This window comes from Procambarus clarkii, chromosome 1 (assembly GCF_040958095.1).
Source record: "Procambarus clarkii isolate CNS0578487 chromosome 1, FALCON_Pclarkii_2.0, whole genome shotgun sequence".
NCBI lineage: Eukaryota > Metazoa > Arthropoda > Malacostraca > Decapoda > Cambaridae > Procambarus > Procambarus clarkii.
Genome location: NC_091150.1, coordinates 38,556,884 through 38,576,090, shown reverse-complemented (window position 1 = coordinate 38,576,090; position 19,207 = coordinate 38,556,884). Strand labels below are relative to the sequence as shown.

At 41.6% G+C, this 19,207-nt stretch overlaps 1 protein-coding gene across 6 annotated transcripts in view; it reads left to right on the top strand.

Moving 5' to 3' along the window:
* The window catches only part of LOC123770042 (microtubule-associated protein futsch), a 128,509-nt gene that overhangs the window by 46,336 nt on the left and 62,966 nt on the right, over window positions 1-19,207 (top strand). For 4 of the 6 annotated variants that reach the window (XM_045761771.2, XM_069335702.1, XM_045761696.2 and 1 more), the window contains exon 7: window positions 4,081-11,994. In XM_045761771.2, coding sequence (XP_045617727.2) covers window positions 4,081-11,994 — 7,914 coding nt within the window. Of the gene's footprint in view, window positions 1-518; window positions 596-4,080; window positions 11,995-19,207 lie in introns of those variants that run through there. The other 2 variants (XM_069335849.1, XM_069335808.1) reach the window with 2 other exon arrangements.

The window sequence follows — 19,207 nt, the reverse complement described above, 5'->3', positions numbered from 1 at the left end:
GGCACATATTGTTGCTGTTTCTTGATGATGAGTCTTGATGTTGGAGCATGTTGGTATTGAGGTTGTAAGAAGCAGGCAGAATCTACTGTTATGCAGGAGATTAATCATAACAGTTTACCACATTGGTATTCTATTTATCTTCTAATGCATCAGGGATTTTGTCTTGATCGTGGAGTAACTGCAAACGGCACGATCTTCCCTCTCTAAATCCATGATGGCCTGGGATATGGAGGTCATTGGTTTCCACAAAACGGGAGATCTGACTCGTGATTACTCCTGATGACTCCTGGTGTGTTGGGCTAAGACTTGGTGGTATCAGAGATAGGCTCGAAGGTCTTCTGAGCTCTTCGAGAAGAGTACCAGAAAAGAGCAGTTCATTACATTCAACTCTTGGCTTTTCCTCTGAAACTGTAAGCTTGTAAGACACTTCATTGTTCCCCCTCTTCAGAACCAATATGGAAAGTTTCACACTGTATTTGACCTGTTTTTCTGGTCACCACATGTCTGTCTCAATAGATTCTTCAGATGGCAAGAAATCTTCCCTAACAGTTAATTGATGCAGAGGGTCGGGAGTGCGGGGGTTCTGGGTGCGGGTGTAAGTTCTTATGTTGTTTTGTTTTGTTTTTTGCCTTAGAGTGAAAAAATATGGGAATGTGTGTTATGTTTGTTAACTAAATGAGCTTCTTATATTTTGACACAAGTTTTATGCATTTAGAGTACAGTACTGTAACAAATTGGCCAGTAATGTCAATACCTTAATTCATGATACAAATATCAGATATTTTATTTAAGCTAACAAAACATCTAAAATGCATTCCTATATGTAATACAATAAGCCACTTTGAAAGGCATGCTTCCAGATTTAACTTATGTTAATAAACAATTAAAAGTAATGCTGTTAAATATATTCAAGATGGCTAATTGTTTTTAAAGTGCCTGACTGACTTAAGTATAATGTATGAAAAGCATAAACATGAATTAGCATAAATTATTTCATCACTGTGGTGACAGTATACTGTATAATAACAGAGGATCAAGCTTTTGTGACTATTTTAATTTTAGATGAGTTATGGTCATGAGATTAGGAATTAAGTAAAATTGTCATTCTTGAAATTAATTTTCAAGCGACTCTAATTGTGCACCAAAGGTAAGAAGGGGGCAGCTGAGCACATACTCCTCATTTCTCCAGGGGAATGAGTGAGAGAAGAATGATACAGTATGTGATGTAAGGGGCAAAATGAAAGGAATATACATTAGTATGAGAGTTAAGAGAGGACTGAGATAATATGCTTCTCCCAGCCCTTAGATAAGGAAGTGAAACTTGGGAATGGAAAAGGGCAGGATACTAATGCAGTCAGTTTTTTTTTATTAAAATAGTTGTGTAGGTATGTAGTATTTGTATTGTAAAGAAATGCACAGAAGGTAAGAAATGTGGTATGAGTGAAAGGGGTAAAGGAATGAAATTTGGAATTGTGGCATGTGCTAAGTGCAATACAGTTAAGGGGTAAGGACATCTCAATTGTATGCCAAGATTTGTTGATGGTAATGGTGTACAAGGGTGAAATGATGGCAGACGACTCTAATCCTAAGAGGAGAAAGTGTGGAACTAAATATTTAAGAAAGGGTGAGAGGAGAAGTAGAGTGCATTAAAGGGAAAAGTTTATGCATTGATAAAACCTCCAGGAGAAACATCTGTTGTGGTGTCTTTCTGATAAGAAATCGTCTGGGAAGGAACAAGGCATCAGTGCTGTAGATAAAACACCTTAGAAGATGTGAAAGTATGAGCGGTTTTATGGTGCCCATCTCTCAAGATGCATATCACAGAACTATAAAAGGTGCAGACATATAACTAAATGGCTTCCGGAACAAGAGCTAGAAGATACAAGAGAGAGAGATGATATGATCACAACATACAGAATAATAACAGGAATTGACAAAATTGAGAAAGAATAATTTTTTAAAACTGCAACTTAAAGAACAAGAGGACATAGGTTCAAACTAGGGAAACAAACCTGCTAATAAAACATTAGAAAGTTTACTTGTGCAAGCAAGAATGGTAAACAGTTGGAACAAATTAAGTGAGAAGGTGGTGGAGGCCAACACTGTCAGTATTTTCAAAGCATTATAACAAAAAGTTCTGGGAAGACAGGACACTATGAGCAACTACACAAAGGTAATTACACTTCAATAATTATATCTTGAGGTCCTCGACCAGGCCTCCACCCCCAGGAAGCAGCCCGTGACAGCTGACTAACACCCAAGTACCTATTTACTGCTAGGTAACAGGGGCATTCAGGGTGAAAGAAACTTTGCCCATTTGTTTCTGCCTCGTGCGGGAATCGAACCCTCGCCACAGAATTACGAGTCCTGCGCGCTATCCACCAGGCTACACACCTTTAACCACCCCCACCTCAACAGTCCCAATATACAAAACAAGTGACAGGTAAAGAGGCACTGAATCACAGGTCAGTATCCCTAACTTGTATACCATGCAAGGTGATGGAGATTGTGAGAAAATCTAGTAGCACAACTGGAGAGAAAGAACTTTGTAACCACTAACGTGGGTTCAGAGATGGCAAATGATGCCTCACAAATTTAGTAGAATTCTATCACCAGGTGACAAAAATTAAGCAAGAAAGAGAAGGGTGGACAGACTTGTATTTTCTTAACTGACATCTTAATGATAGGGTACTGTGTTACAGCCTTTGACACAATACCCCATAAGAGGCTGGTGCTTAAGTTGGAGAAACAGGTAAGGTGCTCCACTGGTTAAGGGAGTAGCTAAACAACAGAAAACAGGGTTACTGTGAGGGGGCGAGATCTCAGAATGGCGAGATAGTATCAGCAGAGTCCCACAGAGTCGAGGGGCCTGACAGCAGAGTGGACAGCTCTTCAAATTCATATTCCTGAGGTTCCGGGTTTGATCCCTGGTGGAGGCAGAAACAAGTGGGCAGAGTTTCTTTCACCCTGATGCCCCTGTTTTGTAGCAGTAAATAGGTCCCTGAGAGTTAGACAGCTGCTACAGGCTGCTTCCTGGGAGTATGTAACAAAAAGGAGGCCTGGTCGAGGACCGGACTACAGGGACGCTAAGCCTCGAAATCATCTCAAGTATCCTCAAGAAGGAGGGTTTTGTATTGAGACCTTTCCTGTTTCTGATATACTGTACTTAAATGATCTTCCAGAGGGTATAGATTCATTCTTCTCATTTTGCTGATGATTCTAAAATTATGAGAAGGATTAAAACAGAAGGACAGCAAGAGACTACAAGAGGACCTTTACAAACTGAATGGATGATCCAGCAAATGGCTATCAGAATTTAACTTAAGTGAAAGTACTGAAAATAGATGTAAGGAGCAGGAGGCTGTATAAAAGGTACCATTTGAGAGATGAAATTGTTCAAAAATTAGGAAGAGAGAAAGATCTGGGGATTCATATCATGCTGGACCTGTCCCCTGAAGCCCACATCAAAAGGATAGCAGCAGCAGCAGCATGTGCTGGGTTGGTCAACATATGCACTACTTTCAGAAATTTGTGTAAGGAATCATTCAGAACTTTGTTCACATATGTCAGACCAATCCTGGAGTATGGAGCTCTGTATGCTGCACACAGATATGAGCTATAAGAAAAAACTACTGGAATTAAACATCAAATCACTAGAAGACAGAAGAGGGGAGACATGATTATCATGTCTCATGGGAATTGACAGGGTAGATAAAGACAAACTATTTAGCATGGGGTGGTACACAAACAAGGGGACATGGGTAGAAAATTAGTACCCAGATGAGCCACAGAGATGTTTGAAAGAATTTTTTTCAGTGTCGGTAATTAGCAAATGGAATGCACAAGAAAATGATGTGGAGGCAGACGTCATACACAGTTTTGCGTGAAGATATGATGGAGTCAATAGACTCGGGGATAATTTTAATTTATAAATAGATCATTTTAATTTATTTTAAATTAGTAATTCACATTTTAATTTATATTGTTATGACTGACAATAGTCAGTAGATCTTTGGCTTAGGTATAACCTTTAGGTGTTAATATAACTTATTAATTAATATAACATTTTCCTTACTGCAGGTCAGCCACCATCTGTGGGATGTGGGAACGTTGGCTTACGAGGCAACTCCCTTCGTCCTCCATTGCTATCTACTCTTATGCGTCATCAATCTTCTGGTGAAAGTGCCACAGATACATCCACCACTATTAATCCTCAGTCATCCAGTGATAGTGATAAACATCCATCCAGCCTTGACCCACAGTCATCTTATGATAGTGTCAGTGATTACCCAACATCTGAAGCAGATGATGTACCGTGTAATGTCTACAACTTTTACCCAAGAGGATGGGCCGTTTCAGGGACTCAGATAATATCAGGTCAACCATTATCAGTAAGAGGAGTGCTGACCCAGTTGGAAGGAAAACAGCAAAGAAAACCTTGTTCAATTGTTACCAATCCAATGGAAGATTTGTGGCAGGAAGCTGAGGATGCCCAGAAAGCTCTAGATGATAGTTGCACCAATGAACAAAGTATTCTTTGTACCAATGGACCTTCTCAGAGCCTTGAAGGAAGAAGCACTTTACCAAGGGCCAAGAAAATTGGGAGAGGCTGTACATACCCATACAGATGTCTTCAAGGAAGTGTACTTTGTAAAAGATTAGAACAAGCAGAACCTGGTAGAAAGGAAAGAGAAATTGTTAAAGAAGCGGCTGAATATTATCAAAGAGCATTGAACAGTGCTCAAGAGCGAAAAGAATGGGCTAAGAAAAGTATGAGTTCGGCAAGTGATGAAGATACTCCTCTGAATGAATATTCTTTTTCAGGCATTCAAAATGAGGCAGTTGTCACTCATGAGCCCAAAAAATATCCAGTCAGAATCAAAAGTGATGCAGACCTGAGTAGAGCCACTAGTATCATCAAAGACAATCTTGCTAATATTGTTCAGAGATATCTTGTTAAATCTAAAAACACTCCAGGTTGTCAATATTTCCATCCCAAAGTTTCTTCAGAAAATCCAACTCTCAAGCTGTTGTCTGTTGGTGATGAACCACAGCACTTTGTAGATGAGCCTAGTTGGATGCAAGACCCAGATAGCTACTCTGCCTCAGCGCAAGCAATACGGGATGGTCGCCGTGTTGGTATAACTGTGGTGAAGACTGAGGTAACTGGAGCTGAACTCCTGAGAAACATTGAGCAATATGACCCAACCATTGCAATGGATAATACATACCAGGTTGATGATCATAAATATGTAAGTAGCAGAAATGAAGACAAAATTTTTGTAGGTAAACAAAATATAAATAAAACTGAACTACGTGTTGAAAGCCATGATGACCTAATGTCAAGTGATAAGTTAAAACTCAAAGTCTTGCCTGCTTTAACTAATCAGTGCCCCACAAAAAGAATTGAATCGAATCCAAAGATATGGATAAGCAGTGATAAAAAATTAAAAAATATATGTGCAGCAAACTGTAAGCAGCCAGTCAGATCATCAGGAAGGAGTGAGAAGAAGTTGGTAAAGAGTGATGAAATTGTTGCCCCGACAATAAAGCGAGAAAGTCGTATAGATATTCCTTTCACCACTGAGGATGAATCAAAGAGTATTACCCTCTGTGATCAGGAAAAAGTTAAGGCTACTACAATAAGACAAGCTACGAATTTACACACCAATAAAACACCTGATAAAGTTTTTGCTTCTCATAGGATGCAGGTCATTAACACTGATCTGAAAAAAGCTGATGAAACACCCACTGAAATACCTATAAACGTACCAACAGTTGAAGGTGACAAATGTTTTAATAAAGATTGTGAGAAGAGTGATGACAAATTTAGAGAAAATATGAATCAAATTCCAGACAAATTTGCAGGAGAAATTGCAGACATAACAGGGACATGTGAGAGGATTCCAAGTGAAATTATTATTCATTCACCAGATACAATAAGTGAAGAGAAATCTAATTCACTCATTATAAAGACTGAGAGAACACTTGAAATGGTTCAGGAAAAGCAAGAGAATAATGCTAGCAAAGTTGTCATGACTGCAGAAATGTTTTTGGGCACAGAGAGAGAGGTGCAAATTGAGGAAAAAGTTAAGGATTTCGATCAATCTCTTAAAGTGAAGGAAACTTCTATTGGTGAGCCAGCAATGGAAAGTATCAGCTATGTGGACAAAACATCTGATAAAATTGACAGTCATGCTGATTCAGTGATGCTCCAGAAGGAAATTTATTCTTTATCAGGAGCAACCATTGAACCTAATCCTATTACAACCATTGATGATAATTATGTTGTGGCTTCACAGAGTGCTGACTTGTGCATTGAGTCTTCCATGGGTGTAGATCAGACGTTTACCGATATTCCTATTATTTTGGGTGTGATGCTTAGCAGTAATCACTTACAAGAGAGTGAAATATGTGATAAATCAAATCACTTGATTACTCTGGAAAATGAGGATGTAGCTATGCTTGAAAGTTCTGAAGTGGGTGAGGAAGCATCAGATACAGATAATGATACATCAACAATGAAATTAACACAGAGACCAAAATGCTTAAAGGACATTCACAAACTCAATACGAAGTCAAGCACAGCCAGTGAGAGCTCATTTGAATCTTTGCCATACAGAATGCTCACTTCCCAGCCAGACAGTCTTTCAGAAGACATAGCAATAGAACTAACTCGAGCCCCCCCCGACTCGGAGAAACTGAAAGCTGCTAGACTAGAATTAATCAGGCAGGAGCGTATCAATGCCATCTCCCTTCATAGTATGTCCCTCATAGAGTTAAAAGATGATTATAGATGCAAATCTGTCTCACCTGAGGAGGAGTTCAAGGCTGACAGTTCAGACATTTTTGGAGATATTTCAAAATCAAAGAGCACATTAGTAGATCCAAAGTTAGAAGCATCCCCTATGTACAATGAAGGACAACAAGAAATGGATTGTAGCTCAATGTTTGATTCAGGTGTGGAAGTGTTGATGCATGAACAAATGAGCAGTGTTGCATCATCTCTTATAAAGTCATTTCCCAGTCCTGTTGAGTCTGTTCCTGAATCAGGTTTCTCTAGTCTTAAAGAACCTTTGGCCTATGAAGGCACAACTGAAGATGGTGGATTTGAAAATCATAGAGGAGTCTCTTTCAGCAAATCAAAAGACAGTCTTGATCTTACTGACACTGATCGTTTCCCTGGAACTGACACACTCTCAGATGATATGGAAACTTTTTCTCTGAGTGCTGGAGATGCAACCCTTGTGGAAAGTGGACCCGTTTCTACAGAAGGATCAGCAAGGGGAAGTATCTCGGATTCATTACATCAGGATAATAGCCTGCTGAAAGTTTATCCAAATGAACCCTCTACTTTGTATCTCGACTCTGTGGGTATTCCCATTACCTTTATAGAGGATTCTTCTCATTATAATTTCTGTGAAATACATAATAAGCATTTATTTACCCCTAAATTATCTTGCTCTTTAGATTCTACGTCTTCAAAGAGTCTGCTTGAACAATTTTGTGAAGAGTGTGAATCACAAGAAGTTGAATACAGTTGCAAAGAAGTACTGGAGGTGTTGCCAGATATTCCAGAATCAAATCATATAGTGAGGCTGGCTGAGAAAGCTGTCAAGTGTGTGCCTGAGGATGGGAATGGATTGAACATTAAAACCAGTGAATCTCTCTCCTCGGAAGATACAGTTGTATCAAGGATGTCATTTGAAGATCGTGGTGCAAAATTTCTTTCTCAAGAGTCACTGGAAGAGCCAATAGAGGTTTCAGAACCTCTTAAAATCTCACCTAATGATGTGAAAGATGAGAAAATTAAAGACTTAATTGATGTTACAGTTAATGTAGTAAATGAAAATGTTAGAGAGAGTGTTGATTCTGTTGCTGAAATTTCAATAAATACTTTAGATGGAGTTAATAAAGTGCCAGATTCTCACGGTTTAACAACAATAATCCCAAAAGGTCAACATACAGAAAGTCTTCCAGAAGTATTAAGTGTATGTAAAAGTGAGAAATATTTAAAACAAGTTGATGCCAAACTGGGTGTAGTTAAGGAACAAGTCACTAACTCAAAAGGAGATCAAGTGTCTGAATTAAATGTGCCTTTTATTGTTAAGGAAACTAACTTAGATGAGGACAGTAAAAGTCTAACTGTCATAGAACAGAATGAAATTAAGGCAACATGCGAAGTAGCAAATGAATTCCCTAATGTTGGAGAATATAGTGAAACTGGATCTTTGCAAAATAATATAGAACTCCATTTATCTATTGCAGATAAACTAAAATTGCTAAATGATTCTGAGCTTGTTGATCCATCAATAAAAGAAGACTCATATGCTGCACTTGATACCAAGTATCCAGATCAAGTAATTGAAAACATTTCCCATCAGTCAGAAAAATCTAACGAGATGGAGCTGAACTCTATTGCAAGCTCTGTAGTTATAACACAAAGCAAAGAAATAAAGAAAGAGGATAAGGCAATTTGTAACAGCGATGTAATTGTTTCGGTGACTTCAGACACCTCCAGGAAGAGTGATGTTAGTGAAAAATCAAGTCCAAATGCTAATGAGACTTGCAGTACTGGCACTTCAGACAGACCAAGCAGACACTCCAGCAAAAGTGGAATTTCAGACCTTGAGGACGAAGTCTTCTTACCACCAAAAGAAAACTATATATTTGATGGTAGACCTGTGATTTATTGCCCAAAAATTGATATGGCAAATCAGATTGGAATTTCCCCTCCAAAAGTAGCTATGAGTGTATTTGCAGTTGTTCCTTCCAAGCATGTAAGTGTTCATAAAGGAGCGGAATGGATTGCAGCTAACAAGGATGACTTTCCTAAGTTTCCTAGTTATCCAGTGCTTCCAGAACCAGCGAGAAATCTAAACATGGAAGAGAAGGAAATTACTGACAAGTCAGTAACACAGTCATTGGATATTATTTCTTTAGCAACATCTGAACCAGCTCCTAAGGATTACTCTACTAATATTAGCAGTGAAGTGCATTTTGTAAAAGAGGACATGGAACCATGCACAACATCAGTTAATGTGCTGAACATAATCAATGGAACATACAAACAAGGCTTACATGGATGCACAAAACAAGCAGTTGGTGATAAAGTGGCCATTATAAATGACAGCTCTGAAGAGTATATCTTGAAAATAAAAAATGAAGATACCATTGCATGCACAGAAATTTTGAATGATAATAAAAATTTGGCTGCTGCAGAACTGCAGCAGCCCAACAACATGGTTAAGGGATGTCCTGAAAACATTGTACAAAAGGAGTTTCAGAACACTAATGCTAAGTTGACAAGACATACGTCCATCTCTTCACCTACTGTAACAAAGGAATCAATGAGAAAGGGAGGGCATCAATCCCATTCCTTGGATAAAGTAATTGATGCTGAGTGTATTCCAAGAAGGGACATAAAATTCATAGTTGATGAAGAGAAAAATTACAAATATTTACATGAGAATAAATCTGAATTTAAAAGAGAAGAAATTTCCTCCACAGGGAGTTTATTAGTGGATGATAGCTCTTCGAGTTCTCGTGATCAAATTAACAAATTTAATATTTGCCAGTTATCTGAGGATAGAGCACTTGGTGCCGAACATGAAGTTGGATATCCAGGTACTCTCCCGCTTAAGGAAATGGGCGAACATGTTAAACCTAAGCTGCTGCGCATGTCCAATCTGGAGAGAACGGACACCACTGCATCACCTACTCATTGTATGTCTCGTAAAGTGTCTGAAAATTCAGACAGTACACCCCAAGAATCTCCTGTGCTATCACCTGTTGTGACTCATGATAAAATGAAAGTTCCATTTTCATTTACATGTTTACCTGTGGATGCATATTCTTCATCAAGCCCTGTGTCTAGGGAGGCAACTGATGAAGAAAATTCAGTGATTGAAAATAAAATAGACATAGATTTAAAATTAAGTACAAAGAAATTTGATGAGGAAACAAACTCTAATGCAAAGATGTCAGAAAATTCAGTTGAAAACATTTTGTCCAAGACTGATGAATTTGCACCTCAAGACAGTTTGTCTTCAGAGGAAAATGGAATAGTGCGAAGGGAAAGTCAAGATGAAGAAATAACAAAGGAAGTCTTTATGGGCTCTGAACCAGAGTTAAAGAAATATGGTAGTGAAGAGTCTTCATTACTAACACTTGATAGTCATGGGTCATCAACTTCAAAGGGCTACCTTGAGCCAGATCTAAGGTCTGTTAGCTCCAGCTGGGGTGCAAGTGGGTCATTAGAGTGCCTTGATAGGGACAAAAGTGAGAAAGGGTCTCAGTCTCGCAGGCATGGATCAATAACCACTGCAAAGTCAGAAGAGCTTGGTATGAAATGTGATCAAGTAAGTTTAAAGTCACAGGGGTCTTTAGACAAATTTCCTCACTTTGATCAAGTCACCTCCCAACAAAAAGCAAGGGGAGCACGTAAGAAAATTTTGTCTGTTGATATTGAAAAGAAAGAAAAGAAAGATTTGAATAAAGAGATGCATAGGAGTGTCACTCTTCCTGCAGGATCAATGGTTCCAAGTAAAAAAGATGATAAGAAGAAAGAAAAGGAAGAGAAAAGTAAGAAAAAGAAAAAAGATAAGGAAGGTTTAGGAAATGGTGAAAAGAAATCGGCAATGTTATCACTGAAGGGGTTGTTAAAGAGAAATAAATCTAAAGAAAAAGAGAAAGAAAGAGATAAGGATTCATCTCAGGAGAAGCTGTCTTCTCCTTCTTTATTCAGAAAGCTTGAGAGGAAGACCAAAAGCAATTTCCAGTCCCCACGTCTTGATGAGTGGCGACATGGGGCGAAAGGTAATGTTGGCAATGGTTCTAGTAGAGATGTAGAAAATGCCAAATACAGCCCTGTAGCAACCAATGGTAAAACACGCCCTGTAATTAGTGGTCCTGTTAGTATGCACCAAGTAGGTAATATGGCAGGCATGGGTGTAACAGATACTACCTGTAGAGGCAGTGGTGGTATGACAGCTTCTGGATCTGATAGTGACAGCCCAATTGGGAGCCGTCAAACTTCTCCTAAGCGTATCTTTAGCCATCCCCGTATGGCTAGTCTTGGCACCCAACCATCTCCAAGATTGTACAAACATGTGCTTACTCGACATCTTTCAAGCAGCCAAGAGTCTGTAGACAACCCTCTTTTGTCATCAACACACTCATCACCTCAAGCATCTCCTCATACATCTCCTAAAAGAATGGTCATCCCTGCATCTGCTTCCTCATACAGTCTTCCTGCCAGTAGAGATATGAGTCCTCCAGCCCCAGTCATGGGAACTCGAGCCCTCAGAGGATCCAGTAATAGCTTTTCAGTTACAATAGGATTCAAACCTAAAGTTGAGAAGCGCAATAGAACTATGAGTGAAGGAGCTGACCTTAATAATGTTTCACTTTCACCAGTATCTAAAAGGAAGGAGGGCTCACGTATATTGACACAACTCAATAAACGGTCATCTTCTATGGAAATTCTTGTGTGTGGTAAAATCAGGGAACATTGTTCACAAAGTGGAAAATCTTCAGGCGGAAGTCCATTCTCTCGAGAGGGAAGTTTCCGCTTGCACAGAGAGATTTCAGTAGAAACCTTGTTTGAACTTCCAGAAACAAGTCCCAGATCAAACAGGACACAGGAGGAGTATCAGGAGTATCTAAATGAAATTCAAGCAAGGAATGACTCACATCATGGGTCATCTTGGAGTTTAGTTGAGGAGTCAGATATGGAAAAGGTATACCCAGACATCACTATTAGGCGAAACTCTCACCATACTCCAATTGGGAAAAAACTCAGTCTACCACATAACATGCATCTTTCAGGATTACACAATGCAGCTTCGTCAAATCCAAATCTTCAACGAAATGGATCGCCATTTGTTCGAGGTGTTCCCCACAGCTCCAGTTTCACCTCCAGCCCCTTCAGGCGGCCTCATTCATCTGCAGCTGTATTTTCTCCAGCCAAACGTGTTATGTCTACCTCTGCAGGTCTGTACTTTTTGCATTAATGTCAAAGGCAAGTTTAAATTGTATTTCAGTTGTAATTAATAGTACATAAATTAAGATTTTTAATCTATGAGGAACAAACTAAAAAATAGCTTCCACTTCACATTTAATAAATTCCTAACACAGAATTACTATCTTTTGTAATTAATAAATAAAAAGTCAGAGATTTTGTTTATAGTTTTGCAGTGTTTTTTTTACTTCAATACCAGTGATACCATTAGATTGGTGTTTGGCTTAATTGACGATTGGTCTGAGGTGCGGTTGTTTCATGTTTATCAAGTACTTGTGTCTCCCAACACAGCACCATTAATGTTGAAATTATGATGCAAAGGCATATGTAAATAAAGTGTATGTAGTTTTGAATTGCTTACTTAGCTGATTTGACTAGATTGCATTTTGACTAATGGGAAATTATTGTGATGTCCCACTTTTTGTGTTTGTTATATAATTTTTTTCTTTTTTAATAAAAGTTTGTGTAAAAGTTTTTCTTTTCTGTGGAGAGCCCCTCTGGCTCCCCGGAGCTATACCGGGCTGATGTGTATATATTAAACCATGGCAACAGTCGGTCAATGGAGATCTTAGCTTACCGGGAATCACGAGCCAGAACCTGCCCCCTCAGATAGGTACGTGGAGCAATGGCCTATTGACACCCCTATGTAGTTGGAAGCAGCCTGTCTGCCATCTACTAGGTCAGGCACCCAGAAAGGTAGGAATCCCAAAAGAAACTACAGCTGGTTAAAAATTGCAAACCAAAAGCCGAACGAGCAAGCAGAACTCCCCAATAAGAAAACAAGCAAACAAGCATGACGTTACCACAGTCACTGTGCCGCTGTCTGTGCAGTTCCCCCCTCCCCAGGAGGGGGAAGGGGGGGGCCTCAGACCTCCCACGCCGGCTTCTCAACCCCAGTTCTGAGGCTAGCGAGGTTGGGTGGCAGTCGATCGACTCTGGCTCCAATTCTTGAGCAGTGCTGTGCCTTGTGATGCTGTGCTGCTGTGTGGTGGTGTGTAAACCAGGTGTAATTCCAGAAGTACTGGGGCTTGTGTACTTAGAATCACTAGGGGCCTGACTACTGAGTAGACAGCGCTTCGGATTCGTAGTCCTGAGGTTCCGGGTTCGATCCCCGGTGGAGGTGAAAACAAATGGGCAGAGTTTCTTTCACCCTGTTACCTAGCAGTAAATAGGTACCTGAGAGTTAGACAGCTGCTACGCTTCCTGGGGGGGGGGGGGGGGTGTAACAAAAAGGAGGCCTGGTCAAGGACCGGGCCATGGGTGCGCTAAGACCTGAAATCATCTCAAGATAACCTTCCCCTAGATGCCCTGTAAGTACTGCCCTTGCAGTTTGGGGTTACCTTCTACAAACTGTTCAGGGGACTGCCTCCACAGGGTTCTTTTGCTGCTTGATGATTGCCCATCCTTGGGGTCAGCTGGGTGTTTTTCCTACCCCTGTTTGTCCTTGGGTAGGAAGTAGTATCATTGCTGGCTGGGGCGCAAGGTACTGTGCAGCCATCTTAATACGTATAGCGGCCGGTTCTATTCCTCATAGAGACGTGCTTTTGCAGGGTGTTTCTTTTCTTTTTTGTTTTGTTTTGCCTGGTGAGGGTCTGTCTGGTGTGGTGGTAGGACCACTTGTATTGTTTTGGTTGCCCTCCGCTAAGTCCCCGTGATTGCACATGTCACAGGGGTTCAGCTTTTGTTTGTTCTCTTAGTGGTTCTGGGATAACTGGTTAGCTGTACCTTGCCTGGGCTTCCCTTAGCAGTTAGTCTAAGGGACCCTGCAAACCCCCATTGGGTCTCATTGGTCCGATGGATGCGTCTTCCGAGTCCCATCTCACTTCGTGCGAGTTTGAAGGTTTCTCTGTCCCCTTGTCTTAGGGTGACACTCACCGTTTTTGCCTCCGCAATGCTGTCTGTTGGGTCAGTGACACCTTTGACCTTGGATCCTGCGAATGGTGTTCCTTGCTTGTGCTCCAGTTTACCCAGTCCACTGCTATTGATATATTCAGGTGCAGGCAGCTTCGGAGTTGCATGTGAGGTTTAGATTGCTGCAATGCGCTAGGTTGGTTGCCTTTGCGGATGCCTCGAGGCTGCCCCGCTTTGATTATAGTGACCCGGACTTGGGGGCGTTAGTCGCCTTGACTTTGGTTTTATCCACACCCCCTTGCCCTTCTACTGCTGTGGTTCTTCCTGTCCCTCCACCATCCCCATTGCTCTGGTTCCCAAACATCTGAGGGTTTCAGAGTTGGGGAAGAGCTTTCTTGATGGTGAGACTGGAGGGCTTCGAGGACTGCCCCTTCTGGATCGGCGGCAGAAGCATTTGAGCCTGTTCCTCCTGCTGGGGCATTCGGGTCATGCAAGTGGGGCCCTGTTCTTCCCTGCTTTTCTGGTGGACTCTGCCATTTCTCTAGAGGCAGAAGGTTTGGAGGACGGCTTTGCCCTGGGTCAAGCGTGGCCTTGGTCTGGGCTTGGGGAGTAGAAGACCTCCCAGAACCCCATCAAGCAGATGAGGAAAGAGTGGGGATGAGGGAAGAGTGGGGGATGAGGGAAGTGTGGGGGTGAGGGAAGAGTGGGGTTGAGGGAAGAGTGATGTGAGGGAGGAGTGGCAGTGGGGGTAAGGGAAGAGTGGCGGCGAGGAATGGAGCGAGAGAGGTGTTTGGTTAATGTGGTTCACTTGTGTGATCCAACTTTTCATATGAAGGAATTACTAATTGTAACCTGTGATAGAATGGACACTAACACAGGAACTAACTTGGAATGCAATTACATAATGAACTTTATTTCATTTTAGTTGCATAAAATATATCATACCTGAATGTTCCTCGAAATATTACCGACACTTCAACTACTTCGAAAATACCGGAGCCCTGGAAATAACGACCTGGGTACATCCCCATATAGGCCATTAAATCGAGTGCATACTGTATGAAGTTTCCTAGCGGTCCTTTTGGCACTTCTTAACGCTTCATACGTTGTCTTCGATTTCTGATCAGGTTGTTTTGTCCTTTCTCTCTTGGTTGTTTCAGGACCGTCATCTTTTGCCGAATGCTGTTACCTTGTATCGTGCAGCGATGGCGGAGCCGCTTCAGCTTGCGTTTGGGGTGGATGTCACTTGCTCCGTTCTGCACGCTTTCTCAGGTGTTGTTTCACCTCTGGCCTGCTCATGTACCACCTGAGCCGTCCTGGTTGTTGTACTGGTTGCTCTCTTTTCTCTCTTCTTGGTTTGTGATGGTCCCTTCGGTTTAGGACTGTTTTTCTAAGGCTCTTTTTCTTGTTGGCATTGGCCTCTGGGAGTCAGGTCGGGAAGCTTCATGCCTTCCTCCGGCATAGGGATTTGTGCTCTTTCGGTCCTGGTGGTCATTTTGTTCATTTGCAGCCATCTCATTCTTTTCTGGCAAAGAATGAGACTGCTGTTCTCCGGAGGGGTCCTTGGGTTGTTGATGCTTGGTTGGTTCGGCTGGGGGTGCATCATGTTTTGTGTCCGGTTTCGGCTCTTTGCCATTACTTGTACTCCACGGCCTCTGTGACAGGGGACGTGCTTTGGATTGACCCAGTTTCCTTCTTCTTTATTCAGGGGCTCAAGTCTCCCAGGTCATCTGCAGGATTATTCGGTCCAGCCAGCCTGCAGCCTATCACTGTGCCCACAACCTTTGTAAGTTCGCAGCTTTGGCTGCTGTTTTTGGTAATAATATGCCCTGGGCTGACATTTGAGCATAGGGCTTTTGGAGATTGAACAGGGTCCTGGCCGCACGGTACCTCTTTAATATTCTAGGCCCTACCTACCTGGGCATGTGTAGCCTTGGGTCGCAGATGGCAGCCAGTTTTCTCGACTTCAAGTTGAGGAGCGAGTGGCGGCCGCCCCCCAGGTAAGTCTCTCGTTTCCTTTATCTTTGGTTAGGTAGCTCTGAGGAGCCGGAGAGGCTTTCCACAGAAAACCAGCATTGAATGTAGTAAAACGCCATTTTCGGGTGAGACCCGGAAGCTCCCCGGCTTCCCTCCCTCCCTCTGGTCTGTGTTTTTTTGGCATTTTGATATTCTGCCTCAGCTGGGGTTGAGTAGCTGTCACAGGAGGTCTAGGAGCCTCCCCTTCCCTTTGCTGGGGAGGGGGGAGCTGCACAGACAACGGCGCTGCGACTGTGGTGACGTTATGCTTGTTTTCTGCTTGGGGGGCTATGCTTGCTCGTTCGGCTTTCGGTTTGCAATTTTTAACCAGCTTTAGTGTGTTTTGAGATTTCTACCTTTCTGGGTGCCTGACCTGGTAGATGGCAGATATAGTCTGCTTCCAACTACATAGGGGTGTCTATAGGCCATTGCTACTCATGCCTCTCTGAAGGAGCCAGGTTCTGGCTCATGGTCCCCGGTAGGCTAAGAAATCCATCGATTGACTGTTGCCACGGTCTAATATATACACATCAGCCCAGTATAGCTCTGGGGAGTCTCCAGGGAGTCTCCAGGTCTCATCCTAAAAATGGCATTTCATTACATTCATTGCTGGTTTTTTAAATAAATGTTTGTTTAAAATGAGCATTTCCCTTTTACAGTGGTACCTTCGTTTATGATCGTAATCCATTCCCAGAGACATGTTGTCAACAAAATGAATTTTCCCATAAGAAATAATGTAAATTGAATTAATTCGTTCCACATCTCCAAAAATATTAACTTAAAAATACGTTTAACCCTTAAACTGAGCAACGCTCCTGCAGGCTAATGTCTGGTTTGCGCAATGCGCCTTCGGGTATTTGTATTTTTCACGTTCCATTCAAAACTCCCGTGGCTACATGGGGTTCACATCAGCTTCCTCAGGGCTCTTGTAAACAGACGCCATCTTTAAAAAATATCGTGGTCCACATTCCTGGGTGTGGGAGCCTCAGTAGTGTGTGAGCAACCAAGGCTGGCGCTCGCAGCATGAGCGCACAGCACTGCTGTTCAGCGTGTGACCACAGCATCGCCTAATAATGTCAAAATATATATATAACTTGTATTATTTAGCCATGATAGTGTTATAGAAGAGCCTGAGTGTGATAATGACTGGGTACAATGTTCAAATATCAGTGATTCAATGCTGTTCACGATGTTCACAGCGCTTGCCACAGCACCACAGCATTATTTCGTCCATCTAGGAATCTTCAAATGATTTCTTAGGTTCCTTTTCAAAATAAACATGTGGTCAATTATTTATTTAAAGGAATTAGTGACCAGGATTGTGATAATAGCAGGATTGTGGTTATAATTAGCATTGTGCGTAGTATTGTGGAAGGAGGAATTTTGGTGAGGGAGGGAGGGAGAGAATTGAGGTAGCCTCTGTGTGTGTATGTGGCAGCCACTCTTGTTTTGCTCGCCATACTAGCTTAGTGGTTCGCTATGGGCAACACATATGTACATGTTTATAAACAGTGTGTATATAGTGTAATAACAGCAACAGGAGAATGTTGAGATGAGCTATCTTGGTGAGGGAGGTTACGTAGTAATCGTAGCGTCATCTGCTGTGTGATATTTCATGCAGTGTATGGTGGCAACTGTACTGTTTGGACACAATACCAGCTTACTTGCATAATTCTGGTAAATAAAACATGTAGATAGGTATATATAACATGTGTAATTAGTGTAATAAGAACAATAACAGAGTGGTGGGAGGAGCAATGTTGGCGAGTAAGATGTTGGAGTGAGGGAGACTGGCTGGGTGTGGCTGCTCCTACTTGAGGTGTTCTGAGTGTGTTGATGGTGAATGTATATACTGTGTGACAGTGTATAGTGTGTAAATAGATTATATATACATAAATTAGCATGATACATGGTAAATATGTGCAACATATGTGTACACAAGTGTCATGCACATAACACAGTGTCTTCGGACAGTACTGATGTTTTACTGCCATAATATAGTGTACGTGTTCATTATACAGTGGTACCTTGGTTTAAGAGTTTAATCCGTTCCTAGAGAAGCTCGTATTCCGAAAACTCGTAATCCGAAGCTAATTTCCCCCATAAGAAATAATGGGAAATGAATTAACCCTTTACTGGCTACCCAAAAACCTCACTTCAAACTAAATTTTATACCTAATTCATATAAATAAACCTACAAACTATGTTCAAGTTATTACTTACCCTTGCTGATGACTGCTGTTGGCGTATGGAAGATGGTGAGGAGGAGGGAGGAGAGAGGTTTTATTGTTTGGAAGGTGAGTCCCCTTCCATTATAACATCAGGCATTGAGGACTTCTCTGGTGTGCACACTCTGGCACATTTTGCCTGCATACCACTAGGACTTGCTTGTCTTACTAAAAATCTGTCTAAAGACACTTGTTTTCCCTACATTTTAACACTTGTCTGTAGTAAGACATCACATTGTCATTTAAAAGGTCAATGCAACGGCCTGCTACAGCTTTATTTGGGTTAGATTTTCAACAAAACTTTGCAGTTCTTCCCATACTTCACACATTTTCTTAATCAAGAAGGGACATCCTCTACTGCCTCTATTCACAGCTATTTTCTTAGGTTGAACCTTACCAATGACTTTCTTGAGACCCATGGTGAGATATATAATAACAACTTTTATGCTCAAATGGCCAAAAAAACGACAAAAAACTGTAAATCCTTGTGAAAAATTCAGGCAGGGCGCGAGACACTGGTAAACTGAGGCGCGATTGCCGTGCCACCACGCGCTAGACGGCCTGTACGTGTATCAACAAACTTGTGTTCCGAGGCAACCCTCGCCTTCCGAGGCAAATTTTCCGAACAAATCCTGCTCGTATTCCGAAAAACTCGTATACAGGGACACTCGTTTTTCGTCGGAATTACTCGTATTCCAAGGTTCCACTGTACATAGGATTAGCACGTAAAAACAAATAAAAATGTATTTGGAACTGTGCGCAAAAAATGAACAAAAATATATTCGCGGCAGCTCACACACCCAGCCCCGGGCTCCCTACTGGCCCCGTGAGCGTACGTCACGGGCGAACAGGGAATGACGACATTACGCTCCAACTTACGGACCCCATAGCAGCCAAAGTACGTACAATGTCGAAATTTTTTTTGACATACCCATACTGAGGGAAGGGTTTTTGACACTTTAAAAAACAAAAGAATTTTTCCAGAGAATTTATTTCCTGCGCACTGAGGGGGTGTCATATTTGGAAGCCGAGCAGTTAAGGGGTTAAGGCTCTCCCCACCATCCATCCAGTCTCCTCCCCCCCCCCCTAT